The sequence below is a fragment of the Amblyomma mixtum genome, chromosome 9 (assembly GCF_055824585.1).
Source record: "Amblyomma mixtum isolate Tamu chromosome 9, ASM5582458v1, whole genome shotgun sequence".
Taxonomy (NCBI): domain Eukaryota; kingdom Metazoa; phylum Arthropoda; class Arachnida; order Ixodida; family Ixodidae; genus Amblyomma; species Amblyomma mixtum.
Genome location: NC_143020.1, coordinates 113,695,506 through 113,713,375, shown reverse-complemented (window position 1 = coordinate 113,713,375; position 17,870 = coordinate 113,695,506). Strand labels below are relative to the sequence as shown.

The 17,870-nt window shown below is 51.1% G+C and overlaps 2 protein-coding genes across 2 annotated transcripts in view; both read left to right on the top strand.

Moving 5' to 3' along the window:
* Positions 1 to 14,062: 14,062 nt before the first annotated feature.
* On the top strand, positions 14,063 to 15,234 carry LOC149330806 (uncharacterized). The gene is made up of 2 exons (XM_089559503.1): positions 14,063 to 14,354; positions 15,059 to 15,234. The coding sequence occupies exons 1-2, from the start codon at positions 14,063 to 14,065 to the stop codon at positions 15,232 to 15,234; spliced, it is 468 nt and encodes a 155-aa protein (XP_089415629.1).
* Positions 15,137 to 17,870, top strand: part of LOC149330805 (ubiquitin-like modifier-activating enzyme 1) — a 67,671-nt gene continuing 64,937 nt past the window's right edge. Inside the window, exon 1 of the mRNA XM_089561478.1 lies at positions 15,137 to 15,159. The gene's annotated coding sequence lies outside the window, so the exon portion shown is untranslated. The remainder of the gene's footprint in view (positions 15,160 to 17,870) is intronic.

Below are 17,870 nucleotides of genomic sequence, written 5' to 3'. Positions count from 1 at the left end.
AATGGTTGCGAATGACGTCTGGTACCTTTATACCAACAACAGTTGTGGGTGAACGATACATGCTAGGGGCGTCTACATTGCGGTCGCTGAGAAGTCTTGTTTCCTGTGGTCTCGAACTTTAATTTATTCAGTACGATGACATTCATCTATTCATTCTATTCATGAATCTCATTACATGGCTGCTGCGCTCGCCATACATGCCGTATGAGAATAGGTCTACCGTCAGCGTGCTGTCTAATTGCCGGCAGCATCATAAACGAATCATGGCTTTTCCGAGCATCGTCACGCAATGAAAGATTTTGAACCCGTGTGAAACTGTGTACATCAGATGGAATAAGAAAAAGAAAGATCTATCACATGGGGGTCGTCATTTTATCATATCGAGATGGGAATGTCGTACGCATTATATAAGACTTTAGTGTGTTTGCCCTGTCAATGACTGTCACAAGTGACGTCGCGCATTCAGATCCTTATAAAGAAGGCATGCAAAGGCTTATCCGCGCCTTGTTCCAGCAGCGCTGCGCAAGTAACTACTACCAGCAGTCAGCGTATAGGCGACTTCCACAAGAACGCTTGTAGAAGCATTAATCAGTTCAATCGCCTCTTCCCATGGCACCGCCTCCATTACCGCCATCCCAACGGTCGCCAGAGCTACCGTCCTTAGCAAGGCCGGTACAGATCAGGCCACGGCTGCTATTGACGATGACACGGCCGGCACCTCTCGTGCCACTTCAGGCGCCGTTCTTGCCCCACCGTCCACAGTTCTTGCCAGGGCCGCCACTGCTTTTGCCACGGCTGCCACCTCTATTTCTATGGCCACCACCGGTATTGCCAGGGCCATGGCAGTTATTTCCACAGGCACGACAGTTGTTGCCATGGCCAGCGCAGTCGTTGCCATGGCCAGCGCAGTCGTCGCCAGGGCCAGCGCAGTCGTCGCCAGGGCCAGCGCAGTCGTCGCCAGGGCCAGCGCAGTCGTCGCCAGGGCCAGCGCAGTCGTCGCCAGGGCCAGCGCAGTCGTTGCCAGGGCCACGGCGGTTATTGCGACAGGCACGACAGTCGTTGCCAGTGCCAGCGCGGTCGTTGCTAGGGCCAGCACAGTCATTGCCAGGACCACGGCGGTTAGTGCCACGAGCAGCGCAGTCGTTGCCACGAGCAGCGCAGTCGTTGCCACGAGCAGCGCAGTCGTTGCCACGAGCAGCGCAGTCGTTGCCACGAGCAGCGCAGTCGTTGCCAGGGCCAGCGCAGTCGTTGCCAGGGCCAGCGCAGTCGTTGCCAGGGCCAGCGCAGTCGTTGCCAGGGCCAGCGCAGTCGTTGCCAGGGCCAGCGCAGTCGTTGCCAGGGCCAGCGCAGTCGTTGCCAGGGCCAGCGCAGTCGTTGCCAGGGCCAGCGCAGTCGTTGCCAGGGCCAGCGCAGTCGTTGCCAGGGCCAGCGCAGTCGTTGCCAGGGCCAGCGCAGTCGTTGCCAGGGCCAGCGCAGTCGTTGCCAGGGCCAGCGCAGTCGTTGCCAGGGCCAGCGCAGTCGTTGCCAGGGCCAGCGCGGTCGTTGCCAGGGCCACGGCGGTTATTGCCACAGGCGCGACAGTCGTTGTCAGGGCCAGCGCAGTCGTTGCCACGACCACGACGGTTATTACCACGACGGTTATTGCCACGACCACGACGGTTATTGCCACGGCCACGACGGTTATTGCCACGTCCACAACGGTTATTGCCACGGCCACGACTGCTCGTGCTACTTCTCCCAAGGGCATCGCCACCACCTTCATCTCTGCCACCGTTGCTCCCTCCCTTGCAACCGACATCTCAGTCGTCCCAAATTTCTTCTACGCCACCGCTAATGCCCGTGGCATCATCACCACAGCCTACACCATCTTCATCTCAACCACCGATATTGGGCGTGCCACGGCCATCTGAGCCACCACTATCTTCATCACCGCCAGCATTACTGCTCATGTCTTCGCCACCAAAATCGTCACCACATTCTTCTCCGCCACCTCAGCCGCAAGCACCATCTCCGCCATCCCCCATGCCGCCGCAAGTACAGCCTCAGCTGCCCTTCTTTCCGCTACCGCCCACGCCATCGCCACCACAGCCTCTACTATATTCTCCGTCATCGCCGGCCAGCGGTGAAGTACCGGTTCTAGCATTGAACATCTTGGCACCTGCTTTATTTTTGGCACTTCACCCTAGCAGATCGTTTATACCTTTAGTTTCCTAGTTCTTTCCCAGCGCGTAAAGCTAGTTCCCAATCACGATTTGCGCAGGTAACGTAAGCTCCCTCGTTCCGCTGCCTATTACAGTAGTATGGTCGTGAGGCCGAGGAACGGCACACGACCTAAGAAGTGAGAAACAGCGAAGAGTAGAAGCCTACGCAACAAAGCGCTGCTTTGTCTGTTTCTGTATTTTTCCTCTTCTGTCTTCTTAGACCGTGTGCCGTTGGGCTATACTTCATGTCCATGATGCAAAGCCAACTCGCCCAACAGTTCGTGCTTTCATTGCAGCAGTGTGCTGACTTACAGCTGCTGTAAACATTGTCGAACTTTGAGTGTCATATTTGCGCATTATGTATTCCGAACTTTTTTTACGTCTACTATTGCTAACAATCCCGATTTGCTGCTATCATTTTTTGAAAAACGTGGAATTGTTATCGCCGGCACTGACCTGCTCATTTTTTACTTCATTGCAGAATAGTGACGCCGCCCCGCATTCCCATGGGTCTCCTACGGCCAGCAGGATCGGTGCAAGCCAGTAGTTGTCCGATTGTGGGCTTAACTGCTGCGTTGGTAATGCTCTCATTGAGCGTAAGCAACAGAAGAGGGACTGAAGCGAATGTTTTCCCGGAGTGCACAAGCAGCGAACCGTATTTCACCCGAAACTTTTTCTTGGGCCCGATTCACCAATTTCATTACCATAGGCACCGCTTTAAAGAATTTGTTTTTAAATCAGTGTTTTAGTGAATAGTTGACACGAGTTCGAATTTTATGCTATCAAGACAGTGACAGTTTTGATGTCGTTTTTCCAGGCATTTTACATCTGCTCTTATCTGATTTTGCGACCCGCCACTGACTTCAGGCTATTTCACATGCAAGCGACTGAGCGAATTGGTCGATTGAGAGGCGCATCAGAGCGAAAGATTTCCAACTTGGAACCTCGTTGCTCTGGCCGCTCCAACCGGTGCTACAGCTCGAAGCAGGTTTTTGCGTCGCGCGGGCAGAAATAGCGAGCTTTCTCGCTTGCATGTGAAACAGGCTTTAGTCGTTTTTATTGCGAAAGCAATACTACTTGCACTTTCACGCGTTTGCTGTGCCGCGGCGGTGACCACCATTGACCTTCATTTGACCTTCATTGCATTAGTTTGGATTGGATTGGATTAAATTAGATTACATTGGATTGGATTGGATCGGATTGGATTGTATAACCGATGTATCACCACAAGCACCACCACCAGCTACACTACCAGCTGAACCATGGCGTAGGTACGGATATTGCTTTCGCAATTACCGGGCTTAGCCAAGCTAAGCCACAGCGAATTTTTTCGGTTCGATTGCTGCTTCCAAGATCGCGGGTTCGACCCCCGCCTTAGCTGCTCTATTTCAATAGAAACTAAATGCAAGAAACCCGTGTTATGGTGATAGCAGTGCACGGTAAAGAACCCCAGGAGGTCTAGAATAATCTTAATCCCTCCACTACGGTGTCCTTCATAACGCATGTGTCACCTAGGGAGGTGAAAACCCCACTACCGTTCACAGCCCTATTTAAGGAAGCTCGCGCAGTGTTATGTAACTTCCATCACTCGTCGCAAATTCCTTATCGTCAGGGAGTCGTATGATATGATCCTGTGGCGATTTTTTTCACCTTGCCTTGTCCAAAAAATAAACATATTACCATTGTTTCGCCCCTCCGAGTCCTGTACGTCACTTTCTACTCGAGTGTCGATAAGCGGTGTTTTCTGAAGTCCTTTGGGGTTCTCCGCGGTTGTGGGCAATAGTTTGGGCTTGCACTCTGCATGCGACAGGTGCAAATTTCGAATCCCGGTGCCGTAAAGTGCTGCTCTACAGCGAAAAGCTGTTTTTTAGGGAGCACCTTCACACCGGAAGGTCGGTCTCGTCTCAGGCGTGCCCTCGCCGTGTCGTTCGTCGTGTCTTACGCGCCGGTCTTTTAAGCGCGAAAGAAAGGGGATGGACGTATATCAGTAGCCGGTACCCCGCCACAGGCTTTCGCCGTAAGTAAGCCGCAGTCCTAGCATTGGCCAGGCTGGCGTTGGTTTATCTGTGTTCGCATGTTTTAAGGCGGATGCCTTTAATGCCCCACCGTTGTCAGCAGAAGGTTGTCAGCAGAGGTGTTACGCTTCTTCTAGTGAGACCAGAAAAAAATCATTGTGCGCGAGGGGATTCGAACCGCCATCCTTCCGTTCCGCAGCCGAGCGTGCCAATGGCTACGGTACTTCCTGCCAACGCATGTGTAGTTCCGCTTGTCTAGGACGCTGGAGAGTGTTTGCAGAAAGGCGTCGAATCAGACGGATGCCACCCAAACGCCCTCCAGTGCCTCCAGCATTTAAGATTCACAAACAATTGCGTACTTAATTAACATCTTAACCACACATCAGTGACACAAGTAGCAACACCGCGCTAAAGGCTTTCGCCTCACCGCACTTTTGGTCAACAAAGTTCCCCCCTGAATTTTTTAAACACGCGAACCAGGAAATCCGGGCTCGGCGTTGCGAGCGAAAAATCACGAGCCCATTCTGGCGCGTTGTCTGCAGACAGCTACCTAAGAGGCAGGTGGGCCACCTTGGTCACGTGACTTTGCAGCGTCATCACACTCTGTCCGCCGAGGCAGGTGGCCGTAAAAATAATGACATGGTCGCTCGGAAAGAGCAATCTGGACCGCTCATGACCTCCACTGGAAGCACCTGCCATCTCATGGAGGGCAGTGGCGCATCGCTTAAAGGGTCAGTCTACTCATCGCGATGAGTGCTTAAATAATGGCATATTCTGGTAGTTTCCACCCTATAACATCAATAACGAGGGAACTGCTCCCGGTTTAGGCAGGAATTTATATTTTATTTCGGCGTTAAAAGTCGCGTGAAAAGGCATGGTGGCGACCCCAAACGTTCATTTTGTTCAAGAAGGTGGTAGTCTTTTTTTGTAGAAGCATAAGTGAATATACTACGTACCATTTGTACGCACCAATGTCAGAGAAACGCACGTTTTGTTCTAGTAAACTGTAGAAGGCGTACCGCCCGCTTTTTCTGTAAATCACATGAATATTTTAGTTACACGTACGCAAAACGCAGGCACATTTCCACTTTTAGTTCAGCGTATGCTAGCAGACATGCAAAAATGAACTCAGCCTAAAGTGGCGCCATCTGGTTGTCAGGACGGGAACCATTGCCGTAAACAAACAGACTCTCCACTTAAGCCTAGGAGCGGCAGAATCGTCACTCTAATTATTAAAATAAAGCAAATTTATCTCATGTGTTTTTTTATAGGCGAGATGAGACAAAGCGAAAGACCGGCGCCCCATTTATGGCCAGTGAACGCACTGAAAAAAGGCAGTAACAACGAGAATTCAGTCCGAAGCGAGAGGTCCGGCTTCGACGGGCGCCGCCATGTTTGTCGCCGCGCGGCGGAAATCCAGATGGTTGCCAGATGAGACTACCATCTCATACAGATGTGTTCCCACATCAATAAATTCTATCTTAAAATGTTCTACCGCACTTCTTGGCACCACAGCTGGCTAAACGGTAATTTGAGTAAAGAGCTATCGGTTGCCGCAAAGAAAATATGGTCGATAAAATTCAGTAGACTGACCCTTTAACCGCTGCACCACTGCGCCAGGAGGGGTATGAGGACTCCCAGGGATCCATGAATGTAAAGTAGGAAATGACCTTCTGCATATGTGGGAATTAACTCATTACGCTACGGCATCATGCCCTCCAGGCTTAGGTGCCCCTCAATTTTTTTTTTCTTCAGAATGTTTTTTTTTCTTCACGATTCCTTATTACGAACTATTGGCTTTACGGACAGCTTAGATCGGGGACCAAAGTGCTCATATTAACGAGGTGCGACTGTACCAGTATTTGTGGCATTATTCGTCGCATGTCACTTTTGAAATATTGATGATAACATCCTGAATAAACTGTCGCATCTGAACACACTTTTCAATGTATAGGCGAGAAGCTTTTTGCGAGCGGAGATCCCTCCTAGAAACACGGAGAAGTGCTTTCGTCTGCTCGCAGGAGCCCACAATTGGAGGGCTCCGGAGTTCGCTTTGAGCATATGGCATTTTTGAACGGGCAGCGAAGTATCTGAGCACACTGGCGGTTTTATGGGATAGCATAGATGCCTCACCGGAGCAAAAAGCCGGCGCCGACCGTCCAGATATATAAGTGCAACCCCCCGCCGGTTTTGCATTAGGCCTTCTTTGAAATTCCAGCCGGTATGGAACTCGCGACCTCATGGTGAAAAATGGGACACTGGAGCCAGTGTGGCCAACAATGAGAAATTCGGGTCCCCACGGGCACTGCGGGTGCAATGATGCCTACCATAGCGCTCTAGGTTTGTCTCTATATGGATGTGTGGTTTCGCTTCTACGAAACTGTACCGCAGCTATATCGATATCATAATCAGAGTGTATGCATGGGGGCCCATAGGAAATGTTATCATTACAGCTACCATGATGCAGACCACCGTCTTTAAGCTAACAGTGGTTGCTAGTGAAGTCTGTTGCCCTTGTATGAACAGTTCTGGTTGAGCGATACACTTTGCAGGCTTCTACATTGCGTTTACTGAGCAATCTTGTTTTCGGTGGCCCGGAACTTTAATCTATCCAGTCAGATGATATTCATCTATTCCTTCAATTTATGAATCTCATCGCATGGCTGCTGAGCTCGCCATCAATGCCGTATGGGAATACGCCTACAGTCAGCATACTGTCTTGTTGCCGGTAGCATCATAAACGAAACATGGAAATTACCGTGCACCCTCATGCAATGAAAGATTGTGAACCCATGTGAAATTCTGTGCATCAGTGGGAATGTAAAAAAAGAACGACCTGTCACATGGTGGTTGTCTTATTTCTATCATATCGAGATGCGAATGTCGCATGTATTAAACAAGCCTTTAGTGCGTTTGGCCCGTCAATGACAGTCAAATGTCGCGCATTCATATCCTTATAAAAGAAGGCATGTAATGGTTTGTCCGCGCTTTGTTCAAGCAGCGCTGCGCAAGTAGCCACTACCAGCAGTTAGTGTAGAGAACATTTTCTCAAAAAACGCTTGTAGAAGCATTGTTGATTTCAATCGCCTCTTCCCATGGAACCGCCTCCATCACCGCCACCCCAACGGTCGCCACAGCTGCCGTCCTTAGCAAGGCCGGTACAGGTCGGGCCACGGCTGCTATTGATGATGACACGGCCGGCACCTCTCGTACCCCTTCAGGCGCCGTTCTTGCCACACCATCCGCAGTTCTTGCCAGGGCCGCCACCGTTATACCCAGGGCCACCATCTCCACTTCCACGGCCGCCACCTTTCCTTCCAGGGCCGCCACCTTTCCTTCCAGGGCCGCAACCGCAATTGCCAGGGCCGCAACCGCAATTGCCATGGTCGCCACCGCTATTGCAAGGGCCACGGCAGTTATCGCCACAGCCACGGCAGTTATCGCAACAGCCACGGCAGTTATCGCAACAGCCACGGCAGTTATCGCCACAGCCACGGCAGTTATCGCCACAGCCACGGCAGTTATCGCCACAGCCACGGCAGTTATCGCCACAACCACGGCAGTTATCGCCACAGCCACGGCAGTTATCGCCACAGCCACGGCAGTTATCGCCACAGCCACGGCAGTTGTCGCCACAGTCACGCCGGTTAGTGTCACGGCCACGCCGGTCAGTTTCACGGCCACGCCGGTTCGTGCCACTACCCGCAAGAGGTTCGCCACCACCTTCATCTCTGTCACCGTTGCAACCTCCCATGCAGTCGCCGTCACAGTCGTCCCAACTTTCCTCTCCACCACCGCTAATGCCCGTACCATGGTCACCACGGCCTTCACCATCTTCATCTCCGCCACCGGTACTACGCATGACACAGCCACCAGAGCCATCACTACCTTCATCGCCGCCACCATTACTGTTTATGCCCTCGCCACCTAAACCGCCACCACATTCTTCTCCGCCGCATCTACTGCCCGTGCCACTGCCACCACAACCATCACTCCCTTCATCGCCGCCACCATTACTGTTTATGCCCTCGCCACCTAAACCGCCACCACATTCTTCTCCGCCGCATCTACTGGCCGTGCCACTGCCACCACGAACTCCACCACCGCTACTGTACATGCCAGCACCATCACAGTCGTCGTCACCTTCATCTCCGCCACCGCTACTGTATGTGCCATCGCAAACGCAGCTGCCCCCACTTCCATCGCCGTCACCGCTACTGCCCATGCCAGCGCCAGCCGAGCAGCTACTGCCCATGCCAGGGCCAGCCGAGCTGCTACTGCCCATGCCAGCGCCAGCCCAGCGGCTACCACCTTCATCGCCACCACCACTACTGGCCATGCCAACGCCACCACAGCCGTCACTACCTTCATCACCACCCCCGCTGCTGTCCATGCCAGCACCACCACCTTCATCTCCGCCACCACAACCGAAAGCCCCATCTCCGCTATCGCTCCTGCCACCGCCACCAGAGATTCAACTTTCTTCTCCGTCATCGCCGTCAATCCAACCGCCACCACCCTCATCTCCGCCATCACAACCGCAAGCCCCATCTCCGCTATCGCTCCTGCCACCGCCACCAGAGCCTCAACTTTCTTCTCCGTCATCGCCGTCAATCCAACCGCCACCACCCTCATCTCTGCCATCACAACCGCAAGCACCATCTCCGCTATCGCCCCTGCCACCGTCACCACAGCCTCAACATTCTTCTCCGTCATCGCCATCAATCCAACCGCCACCACCGGCTTCTCCGCCATCGCCGACCAACGGTGAAGTACCGGTTCTAGCATTAAACATCTTGGCACCTGCTTTATTTTTAGCACTTTACCCTAGCAGATCGTTTATACCTTTAGTTTGCTGCTTCGTTCCCAGGACGTAACGCTAGTTCCCAATCACGATTTGCGCAGGTAACGTAAGCTTCGTCGTTCCACTGCCCATTACAGCAGTATGGACGTGAGGCAGCGCAACGGCACACGGCCTAAGATGTGAGAAAGTGCGAAGAGTAAAAACTTACGCAACAAACGCTGCGCAATGCCTTTCTAGTCTTCTCTTAGGCTGTGTGCCGTTGCGCAGCTTCTCGCCCATTCGTCATCATCACCATGCAAAACCAACTCGCCCAACAGTTCGTGCTGCTGACCCAAAAGACGCGGGTTCGATCCCGGCCGCGGCAGCTAGAATTTCTTTGGAGGAGAAATTATAGAGGCCCGTGTACTGTGTGATGTCAGTGCACGTTAAAGAACCCCAGGTGGTCGAAATTTCCGGAGCCCTTCACTATGGCGTCTCTCATAGCCTTAGTCGCTTTGGGACGTTAAACCCCACAAAACCAAAACCAAAACCAGTTCGTGCTTTCATTGCAGCAGTGCGGTGACTTACAGCTGCTGTAACGACTATGCCACTTTCAACGACATATTTGTGCGTATCATATTCGAAACTATCGTTACGTCTACTGTTAACAATCTCTATTTACTGCTACCGTTTTTTTTTTTGAAAAAAAAAAAACGTGGACTTGTTATCGCCGACACTGACCCGCTCATTTTTTACTTCATTGCAGAACACTGACGCCGCCCTGCCTTCCCATGGTCTCCTACCGCCTACAGGATCTGTGCAAGCCAGAAGTTGTACAATTTTCGTGTGTGAGACGCGCTCTTGCAGCGTCGCGTCAATGCTTCGCGTTATGTCACAACTGTGAGCTTAACTGCTGTGTTGTGCTTCTCTCATTGGTCGTAAGCAACGTAAGAGCGATTGAAGCGAATGTTTTCCTGGAGGGTGTAAGCAGAGAATTCTATTTCAACCCAAACTTTTTCATTGCCATGGACTGTTTTTAAACAATTCGTTTTTAAGTCAGTGTTTTTAAGCTTGTAGTTGACACGAGTTCCGAGTTTTATGCTATCTAGAAAGTGACAGTTTTGATGTTGTTTTTCCAGGCATTTTACACCTGCTCTTATCTTATTTTGCGACCCGCCACTGACTTAAGGATCGTTCACATGCAAGCGACTTTGCGAATTGGTCGATTGAGCACTTCATTGCAGCGAAAAATTTCCAACTAGGAAACTCGTTGGTCTGGCTACGTAGTCTGGCCGTTCGAGCCGCCGCGACAGCTCGATTTTGCGCCGCGGCGGCTGACATAGCGAACCTTCTCGCTTGCATGTGAAACAGGCTGTAGTCGTTTCTGTGTTCGGTTGCTGCTCCCATGGTCACTGTTTGGACCCATGCCTTAGCGGCTCTATTTCAATAGAAACGAAATGCAAGAAGCCCGTGTTATGGTGATACCAGTGTACAGTAAATAACCCCAGGTGGTCTAGAATAGTCTTAATCTCTCGACTACGGTGTCCGTCACAGCGCATGTGTCATCTGTGGAAGATAAAACCCCACGACAGTTGACAATCCTATTTTAGGGCCCCGCCGCGGTGGCTCAGTGGTTATGGTGCTCGGCTGCTGACCCGAAAGACGCGGTTTCGATCCCGGCCGCGGCAGCCGAATTTCGATGAAGGCGAAATTCTAGAGGCCCGCGTACTGTGCGATTTGAGTGGACGTTAAAGAACTGCAGGTGATATAAATTTCCGAATCCCTTCACTACGGCGTCCCTCGTAGCCTGAGTTGCTTTGGGACGATAAACCCCAATAAACCAAACCAAACCTATTTTAGGAACGTGACTGAATGTTATGTAACTAGTCGCAAATTTCTCTATCATCCGGGACTCGTACGATCTGAGCGTCAGACACTTTTTGACGCCTCACAATAAAACAGTGCAAATCACCACTGTTCTCCTTGCCTTGTCGAAAAAATAAACATTTTACCATTGTTTCGCCCTCCGCGTTTTTACCGTCACTTTACTCCCGATTGTCGGTTAACGGTGTTTTCTGACGTCCGTTGGGGTTCTCGCCGGTTGTGGGAAATAGTTTGGGCTTCCGCTCTGCATGCGGGAGGTGCGGAGTTCGAACCCCAGTGCCGCCAGGTACCCGCGTGTTCTACAGCGAAAAGCTGCTTTAGGGAGCACACTCACGCCGGAAGATCGGTCTCGTTAGAGGTGCACTCTCACCCTGTCGTTCGTCGTGCCCTACGCGCCGGTCTTTCAAGTGCGAAAGAAAGGGGACGAACTTTAGCAGAAGCCTACACCCCGCCACATACTTTAGCCATACATAAGCCGTTGTCCTTGTATCGGCCAAACCGGCGTGTCTCTATATCTTATAACTGAATTTTTATTGTATCTTACATCTGTATCTTATAAGTTTTTTTGTATAACTTTATTCTTTTTGCATCAAGCCGAATCAATTCGTCGCATCTAAATGGGAATCTGCAGACTGTGCTTCAGTATGACAGTTCGCTCTCTTAAGGCATGTACGCCGTTAATGGCTTCATCTACGCGTTTTTCTTTCTTTTTGCCGGCAATATTCTGTACGTTGGTTTTTGTCCGCAGCGGCTGCACCAAGGGACGGGAGTGTATATAGTCACATCGAAGCACTCGCAAATATGACGCCGCTAGAGTCGTACCGAGAACGGATTTCGCATAGCTGATCAGGCAACAGACTGCAGCATGTTTTTCTAGTTTGAATACTGAACCCCCTTTTCTTGGATGACAATGAATGCAACAATTTACATTATTGTGCAGTTCTTGGCTCCCAAAGATGGAGAGCCCGTCCTCAGGCCGATAAATCTGCTGTAGATGGTCACTGTTTAATCCCCAGATTTCTTTACGGGATTCTTGTCGCGGTCGTTTATCACGCCAGCGGCGTCATTCTTGCACTTGCAAGAGTGGCATTCGTGCAAGACCCCAAAGCAAGCCTCGATGGTGCCGCTGCGAAACTTGCGCCTGCTTCTAATGCTGCAAGCATAAACACGAGAAGCTTCAGCTCTCCGAAAGCGCGATATAGCTTGTCGCAAATGTTACCCGCTCACTTATCATCCAAGGAAGGAGAGTGAGGACGAAGGCTTGCGTCAAACAGTTTGCACAGTTTGACGACATAACCACCATAAAGCTGAAACTGACCGTCCTGAGAGGGAATAAATTATTGGGTGTCTGACGGTGGGTTTCGAACCAACCGCCTCTCGCAGCCGAGACGGATGCCCTGGTGATCCAGGAATACCCTGTAATGTCTTACACATCCTGCCATGAAAGTAAACGCACAAATAAAATTCGGTGTCTGTATACCTATACCGCAAACTTACCAACTTTCGTGCTTGGCTTCGCTGTCCTCACCCGCTTGGGGACATCAAGCATTCTCCTGGACTTTTAAAGAGCGTATACATATCAGTCGTATCAGGTCGCATCGGGCAGGACAATGACGTTGATGATGATGAAAAACTTTATTGGTCTCAGGGGTTCATGGCGCCTGGTCTCGTCGCTGCCCTCAATCCAGGGCACCATTGAAGTCCCCGATTGCTCTTGAGCGTTGGATCAACCAAAGCTGTTCCTTCGGGTCCGAGCTGGTCAGGGTGGCCTCCAAATTGGCGTGAAAGTTGAGTTTTAGCAGCATAACACGGCTGTTTACATTTGCGAAAGCTAAGTCTGCTGACGAAAGCACTGTGCGCCTTCTGGCATGAAAGAACAAAACAGCGATGAAAGAACAAACAGCAAGCGACACAAAACCTTGCAGCTGCACACCTGAACGCTTGCTGTGCGCTGACATTACATCCTTCTCGAAGGAGAGATTTCGCTAAGGTTGGGATATATCGCATCCTGCAACCTACTAGCTTTCTGCACGCTAAATTAAAGCGTCAGTAGCAAATTGGTGGTAGTCACCCAAATTCATTCGCCACTTAGTATCGCGACATTCCCTAGTCTGCTAAGAGGGTCGCGCAGCCTGAATACCTGGCCTAGAAGAATGTATCTGTCGCAAAAGATTGGAACAGACGTTGCACATTTCCGGTATTAAACTATAAAAAAACAGGTTTACATATGCATGATTTGCAGTTAGCGAGTGTTCTACATCGATGCCTCGACCGCACTTTTGGAACCACGTCAAATAGTTATCGTGCATACAAAGCAAAAGGAAATTGAACATAAAAAACTCACTTTATTCACCCAAAAGGAGGCCGTAGTGGAAGGATTTCAATTTAATTTTGAGAATCTGGCCTTCTTAATGCGCAATAGCGTCGTGTTTCACCTTCACTGAAATGCGGCCGGGATCGAACCCGTGTCTTCTTGTTCAGTAACGAAACCCTACACCCAGCGCTCCAGAACGTCGATCACCATCACACGCCATCACGCACACACATGCCAGTAACATCGCACGATATAACAGCCGATTTCGTCCTTAAACAACTGCGCGACCCTACTTCCACGATCGAGGCGTAGCACAGTTGGATAAAGTCAGCAGCGACAGACGTAGCTAGGGTGCTGTTCGTTACGTTTTCACATTACGGCCATCACGCTATGCCTGGCCTCATGGCTAAGTCCGCCACCCTCATTCTACCAGTGGTCGTGAGTGAACGTCGTGGTTTGCGGGTTTCTACAATGCATTAGCTGGGGTACAGTTCCGTGAGCAGTAGTTTTAGTTTATTTGATTCAAATAAACCAGCATAATAAAGACAAGGTGACTACCGGCAGTTGTCATGCCATGAAACCACATAAACTCCTCTGAACACAGGCGAATCAAAGAAGAACATGATAAAGAAATGGAGCGGTCGCAAGGGCTTAGTATAGAAGTGACATGAAGATAAGCGTGACGTGTAGCCACGCTTCCTTCGCCTATCGTTCTGTGAATAGTGACGTCATGTGTTCAGCCCCTTATAAAAGAAGAAATGCTCGGGCGTATGCGTGTATTGTTCCGGCAGCTCCGCTTCGTTGCGAGTCACCAGAAACTACTCCGGAGAAGCTCGCCACACAAGCGCCCACCGAAGCGATCGTTATGGAACAGCAACTGCCCATGGAACCTCTGCAACCGGCCGTGGAATCTCAGCAACCGGCCGTGGAATCTCAGCAACCGGCAGTGGAATCTCAGCAACCGGCCGTGGAGCCTCAGACACCGGCCGTGGAAGGCGACCTGGAGCCTCGTCCAGAGGACTGCACCTGCACAATATGCCCAGCCTGCCAGAAAAGGATTCGAGCTGGGCTGCCAGCATGGCTGCGCCACCAACCGACGCAGGAAGAGCAGGAACAGTCGGAGGGGTCACAATCGGAAGAGGAAGGTGCCTGTGCAGGTATCGGTGGTTTATCGGTTGATGTGTGATAGTTCTGCGTGCGAAATGCTCTTGCTGACCACGAGTATGACAGGGAGTTGGATATCTGTGCCGCGGGGTTTGCAGGTGCCCCTAAAGCGAGGCTGATAGCTCCAAAGGGATCGGGTTCCCGTTTTGTAAAACCAGATGACAGAACTGTGCGTTCTGTAACGGCGCAACTTCTCGATACCATTAGCATTCATCGCGAGTTTTCTTTAGCGCAGTCAATTAAGGAGGGTGCAGCAGCATTCAGCACTGGTAAGTTCGAGCTCATTCACTGCTTCGGCTGCTTTGCTAATGCTAGCTCAACTTGCAGCACCTTATGCTGACCACGGAACACACCTCGCCTGCTTTCAATTTCGGCACCTTACAGACGTGCCTTGCAGAAGCTATCAGCCGTGCTCGCACCAACCCTCTATTCGGAATTAGGCGAGACGGCCAAAAAGCGATAATATGCGTATCGAAGATGCTAGCGATAGGGATGGCGCTGCGGATTGATTACTGCTTTGCATGCAGTTATTTGACTCCCGGCCATAAATCTGCTAATGACTCGCTCTCCCGTCGCCACATTTGGGTGGATCCGTTGCGGGCCGTTATATTCCACTTCAAGCATGTACTCATACCCGGCAGCTCCAACTCTGCAGGCGCGTGCTCTTCTTTAAATGTTGCCTCGCCTCCGTTTGCAGGCGCTGCAGGAAGCGGCCCTCAGTCGTCGGAGAGCAGCCCGAAGACCGACACGTCCATCGTGATGGTTGCCCCTTCTTCGACGCCGTCCCCGCAGGAGGAAGTCAGCGGTGCTGCGGCCGCTGCAGCCGAGAAACAGCCAGATCCAGCCGCGCCTAGTGGGTCTGGGGACGCTTAGAATGTGAGTCTGGCTTGTTTACCTTAAGGAACAGTTTGTGTTAAAAATATACAGCCCAAGGGGTTTGCTTCGAAGCCGTGTCGCGCGGTTCTTAAGCATAACTGACAGTCCTAAGCTTGGGAGGGTTAAGTACTTAAGTTCCTACCGCCTTCGTGGGATTAGGGTCACTGAGTAAGCAAGAGGAGCCGCGCTGCAGGGCTCAGAGGCAGACCGCTTGGACTGTATACTTTTGACAAAGACTGTACAGTTCTGAATACATAAAGGTGCTGCTTAGGAAGTCTGCCCCCTCAGTTGGTCTCACCGAGCAGTCTTGAACTGCAGAAAACTTACCCGTGAAATGGTCTGCATAAAACTGGTATAAATTAGGCAACTGCGAGGCTCATGTCTACATTATGCGTAGCGAGGTGTCCAAATGGACTGCATACTCGGTTTCATTTCTGATTGTGTTCTGTTGTAGCCGATTTTAAGAGGATAACGCAGGATAGATTTTTTTTTTTTTACTTCAGGTGCCCTTAGGCGCTTCAGCTGCTTGTTCGTCGCCCTACCAGACTGTTTCTTTTTACCGTCAGGTTTTCTTTGCTCGATTTGATCTTCGAATGAAAGCTTCGTCTTGCCGTCGCCCTCTGAAGCATCGCGTAGCGTTTCAGGCACTTTCCTATCTCCGTTGTGCGACGACTGCTTCCTTTGCCGCGTCATACTTTCGCAAAGTCGCCGCAAGCATTTGCACACCTGTCATTTGCAGCGACGCTGAATCGTTACTTTTTCTCGCAACACGTGTGTTCGCCCTCGACGGCGATCAATGATCGCACTAATGCAGCACTTTTTTTCGTTTCCAGGCCGCTGACATCGCCCTGGCTTCCTAATATCCAACCTACAGCAAGTTGTGCGCATCCTCGTAAATGCATCTTCGTTCGAGACCTTATACACCTCGCTGCTGTTTAATCATGTTATCCAAGAATAAATGCTTTGTCGATTTCTTACGCCTTGCTTCTTTAGTCACTTCACACTAGACAGGTCCATTAACGAGTATCTGTCTTCTGGCGTCGTTTGGGGGTCATTAGGCCTTTCTAATTCAGCAGACTCCTTAACCCTAGCGAATGTTCCTGTCGCAGGGCAGTTCGAGCTAGGCTGCGCATTTTCGCTGTTTAGTGGAATAGGCTGGGCAGCTTAATTAATACACACCGTTCTTTACACGCTGTCAGCGTACCCCATTCGTCAAGTTTCCAGCAATTATACAAACCATACCTTGCGAAGTGATTAGGTTTTGCGAAGGATTCTGCTTATGTAGATATTTAGGACTTCTAGGGCGCCCCGAGGGTTGCACTAATCTTTAGAACATTCATGCGTGCCTAAGTGTCATTACGCGCCTCCAGGGACAAAATAAATGCTCATCCAGCAGCAAAAACCCTCTTAAATCCAGAGCACTATGCAAAACTGAAGGGAAACAGTTTTGTTCCTTCAACGCGAGTTCGTGACGACTTTACGACCCAATTACAGTCGTACAACCGTGGTAGACCTCAAAACAGTTATAGCATGGCGATATCCGCTTCCGTGATCCTCTTCCGCGCCCTGCCAGCGGGCATGCGCTGATTGGTCCCGACGCAGCAGGCGTGCGCGGAGCTCTAGGCACGTGGCGCCCTGAAGGCGATCTGCGCATGCGTAGTGCGCCCCGCGTAAGCGGATGTCTGTAGCGGACTGCGTTATGCTATCTCGCTGTGGGGCATAAAACGATGGGAAGGCTGGTTTCCTAATACACGGCCAGCTACTCCCAGTGGCCTCATGGTACCTGCTTGAAACGTCCCAAGAATCCCCCCCCGCCCCCCGGTATATCTACGATGCAATTTTAACGTGATGGCATGCAATGGTTGGCAGCCCCACGACCTGTTTCTCGGTGGGCGTTCCTTCACTATAGGACCGCAGACGTCCGTTCAAGAGGCATCGGGTGCGTGGACAGCTATATCCGGTGGCATCTAACCTTTACGTTCTGCCTACTATTCTTGGCAACAATATCTTCGGTTAGGTACTGCCTGTACCTTGATTTCTGGCCGATCTCCCGCTATATCAGCATGCGCCGCAGCAATAACAGATATAGTCCCATTCAAAATGGCGCCAGATATGCACGCTGTTGAAGAATTGCGTCGCAGGCATTGCGCTTGCGATATTTAGTTTTCATTCATGATCATTTAATTAACACACACAACAGTGCGGATTAATTCGCTGCACTTATTAAGTTGCAACCCCATCGTCGGGCGTCACTCCTCTCGGATCGGCTTCTAGGACGGCTGCTTATGTGCTGACCCGCTGATGAAGAAGAAAGGGAGAACCAGTGCTTGCTAGGTAAGGACGTTTTTGCGGTCGAGCTAGTTGCGCGCTGGACCGGCCGCGAGACCTAGACGTGAGTAATCATTGCCGCTTTCTTATGCCGTGCTGGCTATATTTTTACTTTGAAAGAGCTTCAGTTGGCACCGCCCAGAGAATGAATTAACGCCCCTTCTGGTGCGTTCTTAGAGCTTAGGCTGTTGCGCTGCCGTGCTAGATAGCATCTCTGCACTGCGGTAACCGCCGGCCCGGAGCTTTTAGTTGGGCGCGAGTTTTAAAACATGTCTGCTTAGGGCACGCCCCCACCACTCCAATGC